General features: G+C 42.6%; 1 protein-coding gene across 32 annotated transcripts in view; it reads right to left on the bottom strand.

Moving 5' to 3' along the window:
- Positions 1-20,111, bottom strand: part of MICAL3 (microtubule associated monooxygenase, calponin and LIM domain containing 3) — a 1,875,796-nt gene that overhangs the window by 683,841 nt on the left and 1,171,844 nt on the right. For all 32 annotated transcript variants that reach the window (XM_085652129.1, XM_085652139.1, XM_085652136.1 and 29 more), the window contains one exon: positions 15,578-15,773. In XM_085652129.1, the coding sequence (XP_085508255.1) occupies positions 15,578-15,773 (196 nt within the window). The remainder of the gene's footprint in view (positions 1-15,577; positions 15,774-20,111) is intronic.

The following is a 20,111-nucleotide window of genomic DNA, read 5'->3' as shown; positions in this document are numbered from 1 at the left end:
TGTGCAATATTGCCAAAGCGGAATTTGTGAACACTACTATAATAAATGCACAAAATAAATCCAAAACTTTATTTAAAGTTGTCAGGAATCTGTCCGGCACTGACAACCTTCCTAGTCCTGAAACTCAATGCGAGAATCTGGCTGGCTTTTTCCTTGACAAAATAGAAAAAACCTATGCTGCTTTGAAGACTAAACAAAACACTTCTCCAGTGTCAAATAATTATACTTTCTTGACATCTAATACTGCGGAACAGTTGAAGGAGAATCATGGACACTCTAGCTTTCTACTTGAAAATTGGGCACTTCTTGATGTTATCACTTTTAAGCAAATCTTAAATAGACTCAGATCTGGTTCACCAAAAGATTTATTTCCTGTTCCGGTTATGCAAAAACTGGATGCACCTACATTGAAAGTGCTCATGGAGTTACTGAATGCTTCCATTCGTGAATCTACTATACCTGCTGAGTGGAAGCACGCTATGGTTCGCCCGCTTTTAAAAAAAAGCCAATGCTGATCCAGAGCAGTTATCTAACTTCCATCTTATCTCTCTGCTTCCAGTGTATTCCAAAATTTTGGAAAAACACATCAACTTTCAGTTAACTAAACTTGTTGCCACCCAAAAAATTTTACATCCTTCGCAGTCAGGCTTCCGGGAAGGCTTCTCGACCGCTTTTGGGGGTCACAGAGAAGTTACGTGGTCATCTGGATGCCTGGGAGACAGCGGCGCTTATTCTGCTTGATTTAAGCGCCGCCTTTGACACGGTGTCTCATCCAGTGCTATTGACGGCTGTGCGTTCATTGGGGATTGCTGGCCCAGCTCTCAGCTGGCTCAGTGATTTCTTGACCAACCGAACCTTTCAGGTTTTTTCATCTGAGGCAGCGTCGAAAACTCATTTATCTCCCTATGGTGTTACCCAGGGCTCAATTTTGAGTCCTTTATTATTTAATATTTATGTTAAGCCACTAGCAGTTATTGCTGAAGAAGTAGGGCTGTCTATTTTCTCCTATGCCGACGATACCCAAATAATTTTTTCTTTGTCGGCAAATAGGTTTTCGGAATCATCTTCTCTTCAGACAGGGCTTAGGAAAATTGCGGAATGGATGGAGGTTAACTCATTGAAGCTAAATGGGGAGAAGACCGAGGTTCTTATTTTGGGTAAGAATGTAGACCACTGGGGCCCCCAGCACTGGCCACCTGAAATGGGGACTCTCCCTACACCTGCCACTCAAGTTCGCAATCTGAGTATGATTATTGATAATCAACTCTTAATGAAGCAGCAAGCGGTAAAAGTAGCTTATATCTGCTTCACAATCCTGAAATGGCTCAGGAAGATCCATTGGATGTTGCCTAGTTCCACTCAAAAAATGGTAATCCAAGCACTTATCACATCTAGATTGGACTACGACAACATCCTATATTTGGGAGCCAATAAGGATGTGAAACGCAGACTGCAATTGGTGCAGAATGCAGCGGCTAGGCTGCTTTGCCAGATTCCGCGAATGACTTCTGTCTCCAGCTCTCTTCGTGAACTTCATTGGCTCAGGGTCGAGAGCCGTGTAAAGTTCAAGACCCTGAGCTATATGATCAAGGTGAAGTCTGGTAGTGCCCCTCAATATCTAAAGGCCATTGTTCATTCTCATCTTCCTTTGCGGTCCTACCGTTCTGCTACCCAGGCCAAGTTTTTAGTACCTAGGATCAAACGTTCCCGTCTGGGTGGTCGATCCTTTGCTTATTAAGGTCCTCTTCTTTGGAATTCTCTTCCTTTATTCCTTAGGAAAGAAACTGTTTTCAGTAACTTTCGTAGACACTTAAAGGCTTGGTTATTCAATCAATAGGTTCGTGACAGCTTGGCTACTTGTACTTTTCCTGCACAGTGGCGCTTGGAAACCTTTTTGGTAGCTATGCGCCTTATAAGATTAATAATAATAGGAAGAAGAACAAGAACAAGAAGAAGAAATACATGAGACACTCGAGAAATCTAAGACCAAATTTTAAAAGTAGACTGTATTTTAATATATTATTAGACCCCAAAATGGAAAAGATCCACTGGAGGGTTCCGATGATGCATCATTTACAAGGCACAGTAAATATGCACTTTTTCCTTAACTGTGAGCCAGCATTGGTAAATACAGCAAATTTGACACTTACCCAAGTTTTTCTTTAAAACGTTTGTAAGTATCAATGCAGTTACTTTGAGTTACCTTAGGCGAACAACTCCAACAAGGAGCCAGTTAGGGGGACTAGTAAAGTTCTCAGAAACAGTTACCTAGAAGGAAGAAGCAAATCATCTGTAAGTTCCAGGCACTCCTTGCCACAAATTTCTATGAAAGTGATCCTGATGCAAGGGATATAAGATGCTGAAGATGCTCAAGGATGCTGTGAATGCAATGCGGTCTCGGTCCACAGGCTTGGTGAAGCGATCTTGGTCACAGGGGTCGAAGTCCCTCGAAGTCCACTTGGTCCTGGCAGAAATCCAATCGCTACTGGGCTACCAGTTAGGCCGGTATTGCGGTAACAGTGGAAACCTCCGTTGGGTGATAACTTGCCTTCTGGGGAACCAAGCTGCTCTCTGATTACTCTCCCCTGTACAGCAGACTCAGGGGTCAGCGAGGAGTGGTGGTTAGAAAATGTGGGCTACCAACTCGCCCCAACAGACTTCTTCAGCTGTTGTGGCCCTGTGCTGTGCACAGGAGGTCAGCCAACTGACCCTTGGAGTCTCTTGCATCAGCTGGGCAAGGGAGATGACTTTTCCATTAGCAGGACACCACAGGCACAGTCTTTTCTCCTTTGTTGGCCACTAGGTTCAGCAGGTGCAGTCTTCGTCGGTGCAGCGTCTCTTCGCCAGGTCCTTGGTGCAGAAGGGCAGTCGTCCTTCGCTCCTCTTCTCCACTCTCCGTCAAGATCTATATTCTGGGTGCCTTGGTTGCCCTTATATGCCCAGAAAACTTACCTCAGGGTGGATGTGATCAGTAACCAATGAACCACTGTGTGCCCTCCTTCCTGATGACCCACCTTCCTATGAAGTGTGTCATCTGGCTATCCCAGATTTTTCCATTCTGTCCTCCCTCAAGATGGCAAAACTCCTCTCTCAGCGTGTATAGCTTCCTAGCCCAACACAGTGGTGTGACTACCAAGGTGGCTACCTGTACCTGAAAAAACGGTTTGGCAAGCGGTTTTCCCTCTCCCTTCCGGCCTGTCCATCTAAACAAAAGTGATGCACCTCTCCCAGTTGTCATCCTTTGCCCTTCAAAGGCAGCTTCTCCTTTGAAGCTCGGATTTTGGGCCGACACCAGTGTGGCTTTTTTTCAGGGAGCGGTAATACCGCTCCCATATGCAGCCTTCCATTGTTGTCTTTTTCTGGGAGTAATTTGCACGTCTCCCCAGAAGGGCAGAAAGCAGTCTCAGGGACAAACCCTATGTGAAACCGTGAAAGGCCATAGGGGATTTATGGTAAAAAAATGGAAACTTTGTAAAAGTTGCACACTGCAGCAAGTTACATTGATTCTGACTTGGGCATCAAGTCGGGCTTTAATGCAATGAGGTGTCTGATACCTTACAGTACCAACTTTAGTAGTTCCAGTAAAAGGTTTGCAAAGCTGAGGTGTCCGCTAGTAAATCTGCACTCACCAATGGGGCTACTAGCCTTTTTCACAGTACAAATGACAATTGCAGGTTTTTACTGTTGGAACATGTAAAAGCACAGGTTTCATGGTCTAATTTACAGCACCCTGCCTTAGGGCTAATTAGGCGTTCCTTAGGGTACGTACATATATTAAAAAAGGAAAATTGGGCTTTGCCATCGCTTTAAATGGCAAAGTGGGGTCTGCAGTGGCAGACTGGAAGCCATGTTTTACCCTGGTCACATCCAGGGTGGCACCACTTGTGCTGCAGTCCCTGGGGTGACCTAACTTATCGGCCCTGGGTACTAAATATTAGGGACTTACAAGTAAGTTACCTAATGCCAATTGGGTGTAAGTCAATCAAACATACACAGCTTTAAGGTCACGGCACAAGCAATGAGGTATGGTTAGCAGGATGCAGAGTACTCAGTGTCAAAAAACCAGCAGCATCTGTCCTAAACGTTGAGGGTGACCATACAAAAAGAGGCCTTTCCTTACAGTGCCACTTCACTTTCTTAAGCTTACAATTGGACTTGCCGGAGGCCTTCGAGGGTGAAGTTGAACAGGCACTGGATGGCTCTGTGACCGGAACCGTATCCGGGCCCTCAACTTGGAATGAGACCTATGCAAAGACGGCAAATTCTTTTGTTCTGTGACATAGAACTTCACCCCCTGGTCTTGAAATGCATTCAAGTGCATGAGGGCGCACTTTACACACACGACTTAAGAGTTGTGTCCTGAGCCCAGACACCAAAGACATCTTGGTAAATGACCAACATCGGCTTCTTGCAGTCGCGACATGGCTTAAAACGCATCATTTTTTTGTTAAGAACATCATTACCTAGCACACTGTGAAAGCGTTGTGGTATTCGTTTGAAAACTGACAAAATCGGTAGCAGAGCTCCAGATCCATATTGAAGGGCAAGGAAAAGAGATACCGACATCATAGCATAAGGGTGGTGATTATATGCAGCTCCACTCTGTCATTTTCAAGGCAGGTGGACACAACACGGAGCTGCACAGAGCTAACTAGCAGCACACAGGATCACTGCTATGGAAAAGTCTCCAGTGAGGCACCTGGGGGGATATTCTAAAATGAGGAATCGGCAATGAGAAGTATCCATCTGAATGGAATTTGAAGAAAGCAGACATTTTCAAAAGTGGGGCATTCTGGTCTAGGTTTCCCCTTCGACTACATACTTTGAGATTCAACCTTAAGAAGCCAGGTCCTAGCCGACTGTCTGCCTGATGTGCAACACAAATGACTTTGCAGTATATTCTGGCCACTGGTAACCAGGGTACTGCTTGGAAAGCACAGGTAATATGATCCAGTCTTTTTAGTTTTACGACTTGACAAGCTGCAGTGCTGTCTAGTCTTTGGATTTTGATCATTGAAATTTTAATCGGACCAAAACAGCATCCATTTGAATAATCCAGTATTGATATCTCTAAGGGCACAGAATGAACAAGTTACTAAGCACCGATTAACAATCTTCCTGATGGATACTCTGTCTCCTGATTTTCACCTCTGAAATCCCTGCAGGCACCAGACTGAAATGATAAACCTGCACAGGTCTACTGCACCAACAATTAGTGCCATGGCTCCGTCTCCGGGATCCATTCTAGGTATGATATTTTGGAATTGTATAAGGCACTATCCTTGAGCGTTAAACATCAGTTCCTTGTCCTTTTTGCCAGACCCTAAAGACAGAGAAACAAATTACAAACTTGACTGAAGTTACACTGTACCTAATCTAACGTGGGAAATTATTACAAATTATATCACCACTCAATAGAATGGGGAGGTGGGTGGTATCTCTGAGGAATATGCAGGAGTATCCACAAGAAAGGTAGTTACTGAAGACAAGCAACTAGTTCATCCAATGGATACCTTTATCTGCAGCCTCCTCACCTCTTGAATCAGTACCCTCAAGGTGATGCATCTGAGAAGGTGGTCAAAGGAGGAACTCCTGCAACACAGATGTGGCAATATGGCCATCCCTGTGAACTTCCAAGTTGAGGCAGTATTGCCTGATGGAGGTATGGAAAGAAGCAGCCTTCAACTGATGGAATAAGCATGAGGTTTTTAGGAGGCTTCTCTGCAAAAGCATAGCAGATTTCATTTCACAATCCAACAGAAATGGTATGCCTCTGAACTGCCTTGCCTTTTTTGGTACCAGAATAGTCCAGGAAAAGCTGATAATGAATCCAGTAATTGCAGATCCTGTCTATGTAAAAACTGAGGGCCATGTGAGGATCCAAGCAGTACAGCCTCTTCGTCTCTATAGTGGGATGATGTAGTAGAATGTTGGTCAAACGATGCAATGACCCACACACACACACACATTGCACAGTTTCCTCAGAAGCTGACGAATTAGAGGGATGGAAGGAAATGCGTAGCGGAGATGAAATGCATAATGGAGATTAAGTGCATCTGCAAGTGCTCCTTGAAGTGGAAACTGTAGGATACCAAACATCAGGCAGTAACAGTTCCTGTGAGAGAGAAACTGGGCCACATACGTGCCCTAGAGGGTCAAGAGAGAGTAGACTACCTGTGCTGGAAGACGCTACTTGTGGTTGGCAAGATGGCGATGACTGAGATAGCTAGCCCACATGTTCAATGAGCCCAAAAAGTGATTTAGGACAATCTAGAAACTGTGCACCTGAGCTGAAAACCCCAACTTCTGCACCTCTAGAAACAGGTAATGTGAACCCATGCCACTGTTTGCTGGCGTACCACATCATGGTTGTGTCATGTATCAGGATCTGACTTGGTTGGCTGCACATGGAGGGCAGAAAAGCCTTGAAAGCTAGTCACACTTCACAAAACGTGAGCAGGTTCAAATCAGACTGCTATTCCAAGGGAGACAAAGGGGCTCATTTCTCGAACTCATTGGGATGACCACTGCATATGATGGAGGTGTGATTGTTATACACCGTGGCCATGGTCAGTGAAGGTGCAGAAAGACTTCCTGCATGAGAGGTGATCTGAAATAAGTCCCTACTGCAGTTCCAAGCTGCCTCCGGGGCAATGGAGATACTGCCCATGTAGACTCCCCAGTGCAAAGCCCAATGGAAGTGGAGGCACCACTGTGTCACACACATGTGCTACCGATCAAGATACACCCGCAAAATGCATGAGATGAGCAGGACCAAAATGTGCAGGACTGTCAGAGTTGAAGAACTACCTTCCGATACATGGGGATCATAGTCTGAATATCCCAACACCAATGGGGAGGTCCTGTGAGAGATAGTGTGCAGTTCTGCTTAGATGAAGAGGACTGGAGGTGCCATTGGGAAGGTTGATGGAAAACCCTAGGTCATAATGCAGGGAAACTGCCTTCTGTTGATGGTCCGACACCAGCTGGTGCAAGCCTGCTTTCACCAGCCAGTCGTTGAGGTACCAAAACACAGAGATCCCAAACATTCAAAGATGTGATGTAACCACAACATCACATTTAATGCAGTAGTTGGAACCTCCTACCAAACTAAGGCACATCTTGTACTTCAAGATCGTATATGAAAATACATATCATGCAAGTTGATGTACACCAAGCAATCATTCACCTCCAATGCTCAAAGAAGCATCTGGCACTTCTAGAAGAATCAGAACACAAAGGTCCACAATCAGGCAAAAGCATTTGTCTTTCTTGTGAGCAAGATAACAGTGAGAGTAGCACTGCTGTCTGATCTCATTCTCTCTCTTTGTTCAAAAGCGCCAGAACCGAAGGGACAGAACCTGCATGAAATTCTGCCGGTTGAAATGGTGAGATATGCCAGTGTACCACGTCATGTACACTTTCATCCTCAGAAGAGACATGTGCTGTCTCAAAGGCAGACTAAAGCAGATTTGCAGGAATAGGCAGATCGCGGAATAGTCCCCAAACCTGTGGCACTGCTAGTGGAAATGGCATGCCTAAGAAGCTAGTGGAAAGTATCAAGTCATGGCCTGCCCCCTACTTGAACTACTCCAAGTCCAAATCAGTCTGGTCACCAGAAATGGGATTTCAGTCTAAAGGCTTGTCCATAAGGCTCAAACGGACATCCCCTGATGACACTGTAGAGTGCACCAAACATGGACCACACCACCAAATTCACTGAGTCTAAGCAAATTTTTTTGCTGCATCTTGTCTATTAGGGAAAACGTTTGCAAAATGGACACAAAGATGAACTGGAAAATTCAGGAGGACTATAACCACTATTTTCCACAAGGCATGTGATTAATGGGTAAGAAGGAAAGATTAATTTGTAGACGAAAAGACCTTCTGCAACACGGCCTTAATTGTCTTTGAATACCTGTCAGAAGGGGAAAAGGATCAGGGTTTTGTTTGGTATAAGAGGATGCCTGAAATGCTAGTTTCTATGGGGAAGGATTAGCCATAAGAATTTGCTGGTTCTCAGATGCCAGGCAATGGCAGCGTGTGACCTGGCTATTCACTTTTGGAGCAGAAGCTGGCTTGCTCCATGCCACCAAGAAGGAGTCTATCAAAGCCTCTTTGAAGTAGAGTAACCATTCAACTGTTGAAGAGGCAGGCTGTAAAATCTCTGAACATGTTGGCCTTGTTCTCCTCTACAGGCGATGGCAGCTCCTGGGCCTCTATGGCCTTGCGCAGGACTGTAGTGAAGGAGGCTATGTCCTCTATGCAGGGACTTAAAAGCAAATGCCTGTAAGGAACCTCCTTCTAGAACTGCTGTACCCTAGTTCTGGACTGAACCAGGATGGCTTTAGTCTTTTGAGAATTTGCCCAATTGTTCAAACATTCGGAAGACAGTGCAGATGGTGGGGCAACTAGCAATGCTTTCAGCGGAGGGAGCAGCGTGGAAGGTGTCAGAACAGTCTCATGTATAGTCACAGGGTTGGAGCCCCAAGCTGGTGCCCAGTCTGGTACCCCAGCGACTTCAGGGCTCTGAGGCACACAAATGGAAGCCAGTTTGGAGTTCCATAGGGAAAAGACAGCATCACCTGGGTAAAGGCACATGGTCAGCACAAGGGACTGTAAAAGCCTGCAGCAAATCAGGGAGTATTGTTTTGGGGCTGCTGCTGAGTTTGAATTGGGCAATGATGGTATCTTCACCAAGTCCATCTCTGAAGTTTATGTACAAGGCTGCTGACTAAGAGACCAGCCAATGGAGCAGGAACATAAGGATAGTGAAGGGTCTCCCCCATGCGACTTGTGTGTTGTCTAAGAGAACTTTTCTATAAAGATGGAAAAGGCCCACTTTAAGTGTATGCCCACTGAAGGTTAGCCTGACCAGGTGAACGAATTGGAGCTGGAACAATACATACTTACTCCACTGTTCATCTCTGGCCCGCACAATGAAAGTGTAGCCTCCTGTTTCTTGAGGACCTTGGCGTGCATGCAGCTACTCTTCCACGTTAGCAGTTGGGTGCGTTTTTCATCTGGCTTTGACTTCTTGGCGACTGATGCACTATTTTTCTAGGATCATTTCGTCCTGGCATTCAACTGGTTCAAAACTAATACTTTGATTGATTCCTTTGTCTACATTACATATGATTCTTACCTCTGGCAATTTGTCTCTTAGAGTCCACATATCTATTCATCATATCCAACAACTTTTGATCCCAAGGGTCTTTCTTTATATTATTGTTCAGAAGTTGGTCTTGCTAATTTTCTCCTGAATGAGACTGAAATGTCAACAGCCTCTCCATATCATCCTCTAAATTGTATACATACTTCTGAATCGGGACTTTCAATATAAAGACTGTTCACTTTGTTGAGTAGTTTCACTATTCAAGGTAATTTTGGACAAGCATCTACAGTGTGCTTACAAGTGTCCTTGTTGTCGTATATATGTGGTCCATTGTACTTGTACACAACTGGATTTTTGTTGTAATTCTAGTATTGATAAATCATATGGAAACATACTTTTGATACTGGTATCGAAAGAACTTGTTTATTACATATATTCAATGGTTCCTTCAAGTACTAGTGCAGCATATACTTTCATTCACTGATAATGGATTTTGTAGAAAAGGAATGACCAGATCTATCCCACTGATTGGATTTATTGGCGAATCACATAGTAACTAAACAATACCCGTAACAATTCCTTCTGGAGGATTTTCTGTTGATAGCATATGCTTAACCATCCCCAAAAGGATAACTGGGTTGCCCTGGTGTGTGTATATTGCAGCTACCTCTTTCTTGCATGAATTGTAGTCATCCATAGAGCTAAGCCACCATAATCAGGAATTATGTGATTTTGAGAGCTACATCTGCCTGCCACTTGAGTGGTACTGCTTAAAACTTTCAAATTTTAAGCAGGTATTCTTCTTATTTAACAATGCAAAAACTAATGTTCAGGAAAATGTTGTCTTGAGAGCAACTCTGTATCAGGGTTGTAAGGTGCAGAACAAAAGAACTGGTGTCGGCATGCAAGGGTGCCGTCTTACCCATCTATGAGATGTCATCTCCGGGGTGGATTAGAAGTTGTGGTGCCACCTGTCAGTGCAGGAAAGCTATGGCTAGTTTCTGCATTTAGTCAGGCACCTTAAGGGTTTCTAAAGGTGAACAATCAGTAAGTTGAGGTATCCATCAGAAGCCTGTATCCTATGTGAGAGATCCAGGTAAGAGTAAATGTGCTGTAAGATTACCATCATAGAGAATGAATTTCTTGTCAATTTATTGACTAGGGACCAAAGAGAGGTTGGAGTACATAATCACTTCATGGCTTTTCACATCAGTTGAAGTTGTAGGTGGCTGCCTCATTTCCTGGATTCAAGAGAATGTAGGGAATTTGTTTTGCCCTGATCCACAGTTAAGAACTTCTGGTTTTGAGGACTTTAGCTTGAGACGATTCTCTGGGACCCACTATTGTACAGCTAATAAGCATTTACCAAGTCTTCAAGTTTTGACCTATACTGCTAGTATTACATTTAAGAGCTGAGTGTTATAGGTGAGGTTGAAAGAATGCATCATTTGCAATAGAGATCTTCGTAAACAAATAGTAAAAGTTAGAAGTTAAACGCCGTGGGGCACCAAGTTAACTGAGGTAAGAAGAAGCCAATGGTGTTAGGGAGACAATGAATGAATGATTTAAGTCTTATTGTGCGCAAAACTTTGCCCAATGGGCGTCAAGGCGCCTAAATCAAATAATCCAAATAATCCAGCTCGTCACTCGAAACAGCGAACTTTTATTAATATGCTTTGGTAAAGTACCAGGTTTTAAGGGCCTTTTTAAACAAATCCAAAGAGGGAAGAGTTTTAATCTCAATTGGAAGAGAGTTCCAAAGCTTAGGGGCAACCACGGAAAAAGCTCTCGCTCCCCATCTGGCTAATCTCGTGCGTGGGACTACCAATTGAAATAAACCAGCAGACCGAAGAGTTCTAGAAGGGCAATAGCGAGTAAGCAAGGATCCAAGTGCATTTTCGGTGTCAGCAACAAGAGCCCTGTAAGGAAGACATAAAATCTTAAAGGAGACTCTGTGTTGGACAGGAAGCCAGTGAAGATCTCTCCTAGCGGTTGTAGCTGAAGATGCCAGAGGGAGGGCCAAAACAAAACGTGCAGCAGCATTCTGCACAGTTTGCAGTCTATAGATCAGGCCTTTGTTGGATTCGGCATATAAGGAGTTACAGTAGTCAAGCCTGGAACCTACAAGAGCCACTGCGATCTGCTTCCGCGCCTGCAAAGAAAGATAGCTACGAATCCTTTTTAGGATTCTAATAACACCACAACATGTGGCCACGGTCCTATTTGTTTGAAGCGTCATGGAGAGTGAGGTGTCAAAAACCACGCCGAGATTTCTGGCGGATAAGGAGGGAGTGGGGCAGATGCCAAGAGTAGTGGGCCACCACTCACTCGACCAGACGTCTAGATCTTTCCCAAAGACCAAGACCTCTGTCTTATCGCCATTTAACTTTAGGGAGTTGATAACCATCCAATCTGCAACATGCTGCATGCATGACCTAAAGCCAATGGCGGATGTCTGGACAGAGGAATGGGCCAGTGACACCATTATCTGAGTGTCATCTGCGTAGGACACCACCTCCATCCCCTGCGATCTTAAAAGTCTAGCAAGGGGGGCCACATAGATGTTAAACAATATGTCGTGTGTTCTTAAGGAACAAGTTTACAAAACTGATCCAACAAACCCGTAATACAGGTAGATATAGTCTCTGGGATAGTATCTGGTGGTAAGGTGTGTCAAAAGTCGAGAAGAGATCAGGCAGTAGGAAAGCAAAAACCCCACTGTTGTCAACAGAGGTCTTAAAGTCATCCCAAAAAGAGAATAGTGCTGATTCGGTGTTTCTTCTTGGACTGACTCCATTCAGTGTTTCTGATAGATTGTTTTGTCTGATGGAAATAGACATCTGGTGAAGGCAGTCTGGTCAAGATTAATGTTTCTATTAAATGTTTAATATATGATGTCTTCTAGTCATTGGTGTTCTATGTTTTGTCTTATTTTTCCTATGAGGCCCTCTCACAAGGTATAAGTGCTTATTAGGCTCATCGCAGTCTAAAGCTTCACACATATAATAATGTATCACTGTTGTGTTTTATTTCATGTACGTGAATTCACAGTATAAACATGTTCTATTATTCTTACACAGTGTATTTTAGCTCATATTTTATATATTCATGAAAGTGAAAAGCACAGCAACTTGCAGTCTGCAACAAGGTCGTACTTGCTCACCTTCTAACACCAAACTCCTCCTCACCCAAGTAATTACCAGTGGCTGAGATTAATTCAAGCATTCCATCAATAACTCTTTTGTCTATTTTAGTGTAACACCCTAAGTGGGATGGGTATGCTCCGACGAGGGTTCCATGCACACTGTGCCACTGGAACCAGGTTGTACCCAACTAATGAGCCCTAATAAGGGCAAAACCGGTCTTGGGTTGCTTGTGTTGCAGTTCAGGGAGGAACTGGCCTGACACTTCGGGCTGGACTCTTCCTATTGGAGCAGGTTCAACACTGATTTGCGTATGCCGGAGTCCAAACCGAGGTGGCATGGTGTGCAAAATAATTAATTCAAGCATTCCATTCATAGTTTTTGTATACTTAAGGGCAGGGAGTAGGCTGGAAAAATTTGAGCAGTGAGTAGGTATGCCTATGCACTATCTAGGAAGTTCTTACTTTTGGCAAGAATTTGGTGCTAATGTAGACATTAGCTAGGACTAGAAAAAAGATTTTTCATTGAAGATTTTCACATAATATGCTTTCGATTTTCATATTATTCCTAAATTGTGCTTTTAGATTAATCCGTTTTATTAGCTGCAATTACACTTTTACAAATGTTTTGCACTAAAATTATGTTATGACTATTTGTAGAGCACACATCTCACCCAGGAGGGCATCCAGGTGCTAGATAAGAAAGGACCCTGAGCTGGCCGAGTCAGAGGTCTAGGTAAAGATTCAGGTCTTCAGTTTTGTGCCAAATTCAGGGACTGAGGAGGAGGCTCTGATGTGCAGGTGGGAGTGGGAGGATGAGGGAGTTGTTCCAGGCCTTAGGCGCAAGGTACGAGAAGGTGTGTCTGCCGGTTCTGACACTGGGGATGTAAGCGAGCAGGAGATTGGCTGATCGTAGGCTTCTGGTCAGTGTGTGGAATTTGAGTAAAGTAGGGCCTAGATTATGCAAAGTTTTTTATGTGTGGGTGTGGAGCTTGAAAAGTGCTGGATGGGGAGCCTGTGGAGTGCTTTGAAGTACGTGGTGCTGTGTGTGTGGAGTGTGAACCTGAGAGTGAGCCTGCCTGCTGTGTTCTGTATGACCTGCGGTCTCCTGGTTAGCTGGGCACCGATGCAGACAAAATGCATTGCCGTACTTCAGTTTGCTGGTAATAAGGCCTGGGGGACGGTTCTGACAGCTTTAATATTTTAATGAAGACTTTAAAATTAACAATGTGGATTCCTTGTATGTGCCTCTCTCTTTTAAGGGAAAAGATTATTAGCACCCCACTAGAAATATACATTAGTACCTGACAGCCTCTAGCAGAGTCTGATTGTTGCCAAACATGCATTAACTCTTGGTAAGTTGTAGAGATGCGTGGGTCACAGCCTGTATGATCCTTCCTCGCAAGCTGATAAGTTTGTTCATACTTGCATTCATATCAGGGCCAAGAAGAAACTAATAGGCTTTGGTTACAAGAGAACTTGTAAAAATGTGTGATTAGGAATTAACCAATTGCTAGGGAGGGCTTGATGATCTCTCTCACCTGTATGGCAGCAGAAGACTCAAATAGGATTAACAACATTTTTGGCCAGTAAAGATAAATCAGGGAACCAGCCAAGTTTATGTCTTTAATTAGGTTGGCCATTTCCACTTTGTTCTGTGTTAGAGGATTAAATATGCACAGTGTCGGTTAAGGGCTAAGGATAGCCTGACTTGGTGGGTGAGGCTCTGAGGGCATGCTGCTTGGCGAGGAGTTAGGGTTAGAAATTGGCAGCATTTGTGAATACGTGGTTTGCTAAGCTATCAGAGTTTCTGTGAATATTTTACTTTTGTTAATGAGCTGCTGGGGCTACAGAAAGCATTGAAGACTGTTAGGGAACGTCGTCACCAAGTTGTGCTATGCATAGCAGGACCTCTTGGCCTTTTTGATAATGTTCAGAAAATTCTGTATTGTCTTTAGAGACACGCCTCTGTCCTTGTGGTGGAGTGCTTTCCTCCAAAGTCTTTTGTGGGATTGGACTTCTTTTTTTCATAGTTTACTGTCCATTGAACCAGCTCACTCTCCTTCTGTTAGATGACAAGCATATGGTTGTAAGAGGACTACATTTAAAAAAGCCCTGCTAACCATTAGTGGAATTGTTTGACATTTACGGGACCGGGTGTTGCGAGGTAGAAAGGAATTTCTTTATAGAGTTTACATAAACTTTCTTCCAGGTTATGACAGCTCTGGTTGTAATGGCTTTCATAGAAGATTTGTCTGGCCTGGGAATGTTCATTGAGAAATGGATCATTGGACAATCACTGAATGTAACAGAGGCTGTTTCAAATGCCAGACCATAGCCTAATTGGGGCAAATATAGCATCAAGGTTGTGATCAGACGAATGGACAGGACTCGATACCAGCTATGGAAAGGTAAGTGCAACAATGTGGGAGAAAAGGCAGGAGGTTTGGCATAGTGTTGGCTTGTCCAACTAGATATAGTGGTCACCTACCACACAGAGGTTATAGTGATCCACGGTACTACCATCAATTGAATGCAGGACCAATGCCGGCAAAAAACGCGTTGTGTGGGGATGGTCACTAGATGATGAAGAATGAGGCGCAAAAGGTTCAAGATGGAGACTGACATTTCAATTAGAATTGAACTCTACCATCATGAACAATTTCAGATTCTCAGCAGTCAGAATAGATTACTGTTTAGGAAGTGGTAACAGTGTATTGGGAAAATAATAACGTATGTTACGACGCACTTAAATTCCTATGTCTTAGTCATTTCATAAAGACAACTAAGAGGACATAAGTTGCATAAGAAGAAAATGTAGCTGGTGACCAACATAAGGGACACTAAAGTGCAAAACATTAAAATCCTTTCCAAATGTATTTTGAAAGAAGCCTCAAGAGAATGAAGAGAATCGAACACAAGGGTCTGTAAAAACACAAATGATTTCCAAATATGACTTAATTTTGAACATGCCCTGAAATGGAGAAACTTAGCAGTACACTGCTTGGTTTCTTACCTGATGAAAACATCCAAAATACAAGGAAAAATAAAAACCTGAGATTTGTAGGGGCAGACAGGGGATAGAGGCTTGGGGTTACATCACTATTACTGTATTCTCAAGAAGGAAGAGAAGTTCCAGGAATGGGCAGTTATTTGCCTTTAAGGCTTGGGTTTAAACTGCAGCCTTTCATTATATCTGATTCCTGATGTCTAGCACCAGGCCTAACCTGCCTAATCACGTGCATGTATTTCACACATTAAAGACTATGTGCTATAGTGCAATTGTTGTTCTGAAGCTTGGTGCTTCTGTCATTGCTGACCTGCTGGCTGCATCCTGTTCAGTTCTTTGGTCCAACACACTGCTGAGATTGTGTTCTGCCAAAGTCTCCTCAGGTACCTCTTCCAACTCTTCCTCCCGCTGCAGCGATACACGGTAATTCTCCAGTTCAATGCGCTCTGGTGTGCCCCGCAACCGCTTGGCTAAGCTGTGATCGTCTACTCCATTGACATTGCATGCTAGGAGATAAAACGTATATAAAGAATGAGTGAGACTTTACATCATCCTAAATAATAATGAAGTCTTGTTCAAGTATGGGGATTATGGTTAGAATCCACTCAATTGTAATATGTAAGTGATGCAGGCCATGAAAATACGACTTGAAGCTATACAAAATTAGTGATATGTGGCAGAAGCAGGATTAGGTTTATGAGATCTTGATGTGGGCAATGATTGAGGCATGACTAAAGTTTATGAGCCAACTGATATGGAAACACCCAAGCATTATTGTGGCATACAAAGGCAATCGTATATAATGAGAAGATTAAAGATGTATGGGAAGTCAGACAGGGCCTGATGAGATATTTTTAAACAAACAAGGTCAGCAACGGTGGGATGTGCTCTTCTGAAGCAGAAGGCCCATGGAATGCAAATGGGACAATTAAAGCACATAAAGTCAGTAAAGTGGCAATGGGTAAAAATGCACAGAGGGTACTTGATCAGAATGAGTAGACATTAATAAAGTGCTTGAGGCTAAGGATGTGAGGATGAAAATTCAATATGCGACATCAACATCATCCCACTGACAGGGAAAAAGTCAGGACACTGAAATGTATGATGTCAATGAGAAACTGCATGAAACTCAAGTAAACGGGGGGATGTAAGGTTTGTAGGCAAAGGGCAGTAAGTATGCTTACTAGTAACAAATGTTCTCTGTAATGCTTCATTCACTCCACATAGTTAAAATTTGGTGGGAAATTCCAGGGTTATTCATATTATGTGTGAAAAGTAACAGATTACTCATTACATCACCAGGAAACATTTTAAAACAATCAACACATTTGTATATAAACATGCAATGCATCTGGAACAGCAAGAAGAAAATTGCTTTTATATTAAGTTTAAATGCTAAATGAGTCAATTTACACAGACTTCCAGCAGAAAAGAGGAGCAGTGATTGCAATATATGTTAACATTATAAATGAGAAGATGTATCACTTACACAGATCACCAAATTCAACTAATCCCCTAATGAAGTGTAAGTCCTTTACCCTATCTGTAAAGCAATACTATGTATTTTTGATTCTTTAAAAAATACAGAAAATGTGTGTGTGTGTGTGTGTATATGTATATATATATATATATATATATATATTTGTTTCTTACAACATACATGTTATACCATAATATAACAATTCAGTGGCGTTTCTTACAATATATATATATTATAAAAAAACAATTTGGGTGTTGGTGGGATCTCCGAGCATAGCAATCAACTTTGAGGGATCAGCCCAGAAAGCAGTTCCCCCAGCCCTGGAGATACGGCGGAGGCCAGGGGCATAATTCTGAGGGGGGAGTGGGTTAGGGGCAAGGACAACCTTTTGGACTCTCCAGTGACCCTATGCAAACTGCCCATTATCTGAGAGCCTTACACTCAGTTAAACTAATACAATTGTATACTTTTGCAGTGGAACATTGATAAAGGCAGGCATGTAGTCACAGTTTGCAAGTATGCTTTTATTGTTATTTAAATCCACAAAGTAATTAGACCAAATGTGAAAAAACATGTTTTTGAATCATACATCTTCATGCACCAAACAAACAAAGGTGGGACGAAAGAAAATAAAAGAATAAACTGAAAGCTCTTCGCGACATTCCTAAACCTCAAATTGCAATTGGACTAATATTGGAAAGACAGAGCTGCAAGAGCAGAAAAATGTCCACTTTCTAAAAGTGGCATATCGAAAATAGTAATGTGAAATTCAACCTTACCAGTAAAGAGGATTTATCATTACCATTCCAAAGATATAAAACCTGATACAGCTACTCCTTTCTAAGCAGGAATTACAGCTTCAAAGAGTGTATTAAGGAATTCCCAATGTTAATCTACAAGAGGAGTACGCCTCACAGTAGTAAACAACGAATGTAGGTGTTTTTCACTATGAGGACATTCAAAACTTAAAAGTACACGTCTTACCTTTTAGTTAAATAGCACCCTGCCCTATGGCCTACCCAAGTCCTACCTTAGGGGTGAATTATGTGTAATAAAAGGGAAGTTTAAGGCTTGGCTGGGGATTTTTAATGGCAAGTCGACATGGCAGGAACACTGCACACACAGGAACTGCAGTGGCAGGCCTGAGACATGTTTAAAGGGCTACTTGCATGGGAGGCAATCAGTGTTGCAGGCTCACTAGTAGCATTTAATTTACAGGCCGTAGGTATATGGTATACCACTGTACAAGGTCCCTTCAAGTAAATAAATTATGTCAATTGTATATACACCAATGTTACTATGTTTAGGGGAAAAGTGCATGCACTTTAGCACTGGCCATTAGTGGTAAAGCGCTCAGAGTCCTAAGGCCAACAAAAAGAATCAGTAAAAAGAGGAGGTAAGCAGGCAAAAAGTTTGAGGGAAGACCACCCTGAGGTCGAATAGCATGGTTTAGTATTCTGTGTGTCTGAGTATTTAAGTCAGTCGGATTCCTTTTGGAAGCCCCTGGTTTAGCAGGGCACAAAAAGGACAGCGAGAATAGTTTTTTAAATACTGGAAGTTTATCGCCTGCATTCCCTCAGCTGAAGGGTAGAGATACCCTTAATGCATCGCAAGTATACAACACAATACAGAAACTTTTGTTGTCTAATCTATGAGGAGCGTTATTACAGATGGATGATATGAGTGTAGAGGGCACTCAAACCACATTATCTTGCACAAAAATATAAGAAGCCCTATGAGATAAATTTGCAATAAGAATTTGCCTCGTGTGGGAAGCTCCCAAAAATTTGATGTACAGTGTTTGTGTGGAAGGGAGATGCTTACCAATGTAAAAAAGCCTTCTGTGTGAGACACACGAGATGCTCACAGAAGATAGGTATAGTTAGATATGCAGAATGAGGTGTGTGGGAAAAGCGAATTATTGAGGTGTTAGTGATGAACACCAGAAACAGTGTGTGTGTGTGAAGCTTACAAATGAATACAGTGGGTGGAGGGTCACGAATGAGTAGTGCGTGGGATGCACTAAAGCAACAAAACTTTGTTATATGGGAGGCTCACAAAAACTATAAAATGTTAACAAAAATAGCAAATAAGCTTTGTGCTAGGAATATTCACGTCAAAATATTGAGCATTTAATTGAAACAATGATTGAAGGCGTGTAGAGCTGCTCAAGACTATGATGATTTATTTACAAGTGACATTTGGAGAGTTGCGCACTAACAGTGAAGTCATCTTTACGGAATAGTTATTGCTACCTAGAAAAGGAGTAACCTGGTTTGGTAGCGCTGATTTTCTCGAAGCGTATGTACGGTTGGTGTATTTGCTTTTATGTTAAGAAGCTCAGAGAAAAAACACACCCTTTGTGTGATAACATTGACAATACTGGGACGTGAAGGGGAGGATTATTGGTGTCTGGCCTCTTTGTGGACAATATTTGGTTTCAGAATTTAGAGATGCATGTTTTGATTGCTTGAAGAAGCTCGAGTGAAGATGCCCTTGATCTGGTAAACTGGAAAAACATTGAGCTATGGCGGAGTTACTGATTCACTATACCTTTGTGAAACACTATTTCCCATATTGTATGGAATAGTGCATTTTAGATACAACCAATTAACTTCTCATTTGTGGCTGCGGTACGTTATGGCCTCGTGTATTTAACCACCTATTTGTAGCACTGTGTGCCTTACGTAACAAATAATACCATTGAGTTTACTATGAGTAAATATTGTGTGTGTATATATATATATGTGTGTGTGTGTATATATATATATATAAATATATTCACTTAAAAAACCATAGGTTTCACACATGTTATAGTTAGCTGGACATTTCCCTCGTAAAAAACCAATGAAATTCCCCCGTTATAGTTAGTGCAGGCAACTATAACTCACGCGACCGCAATCCTCTGCTGATGACGTCAGATATTACATCACTGATTACATATGTGTCTTTCTGAAAAATAAATATTTGTAATATATGTATAGCTAAAGATTAATGGAAGAAGACATGGGTAAATAGGTGTCTAAATACAGTAATGTAATTTATCCCACTTTCCATCATGGGAGGGACGATTAAACTCAGCCTCCCAGGTGTCCCTCAGGGGTCTCAGCATAGTGTGCATCTGAACCACTAAGGCACCTGTGAGCCAGCTGAACAATCTGCGACCACCACCCAGGGAGCGTAGTGTTACAGTAACTGATAAGTAGCTGGTTCTGAGTCGTGGACGGCCCAGGTATCCCATAGAGATAATTTTAGGGAGGTACAGAGGAGGAATTGTCCCTCATGCAGTCCATGTTGTTCCATCAGGGACGGTAAAGCGTGAAGTTGACCATTTTGGAATAGGGCTCCCAAAGTGAGGATCCTG

Source organism: Triturus cristatus, chromosome 4_1, assembly GCF_964204655.1.
Source record: "Triturus cristatus chromosome 4_1, aTriCri1.1, whole genome shotgun sequence".
Taxonomy (NCBI): Eukaryota; Metazoa; Chordata; class Amphibia; order Caudata; family Salamandridae; genus Triturus; species Triturus cristatus.
Note: the sequence above shows the minus strand (reverse complement) of the source record. Positions and strands in the feature narration are given on the sequence as shown.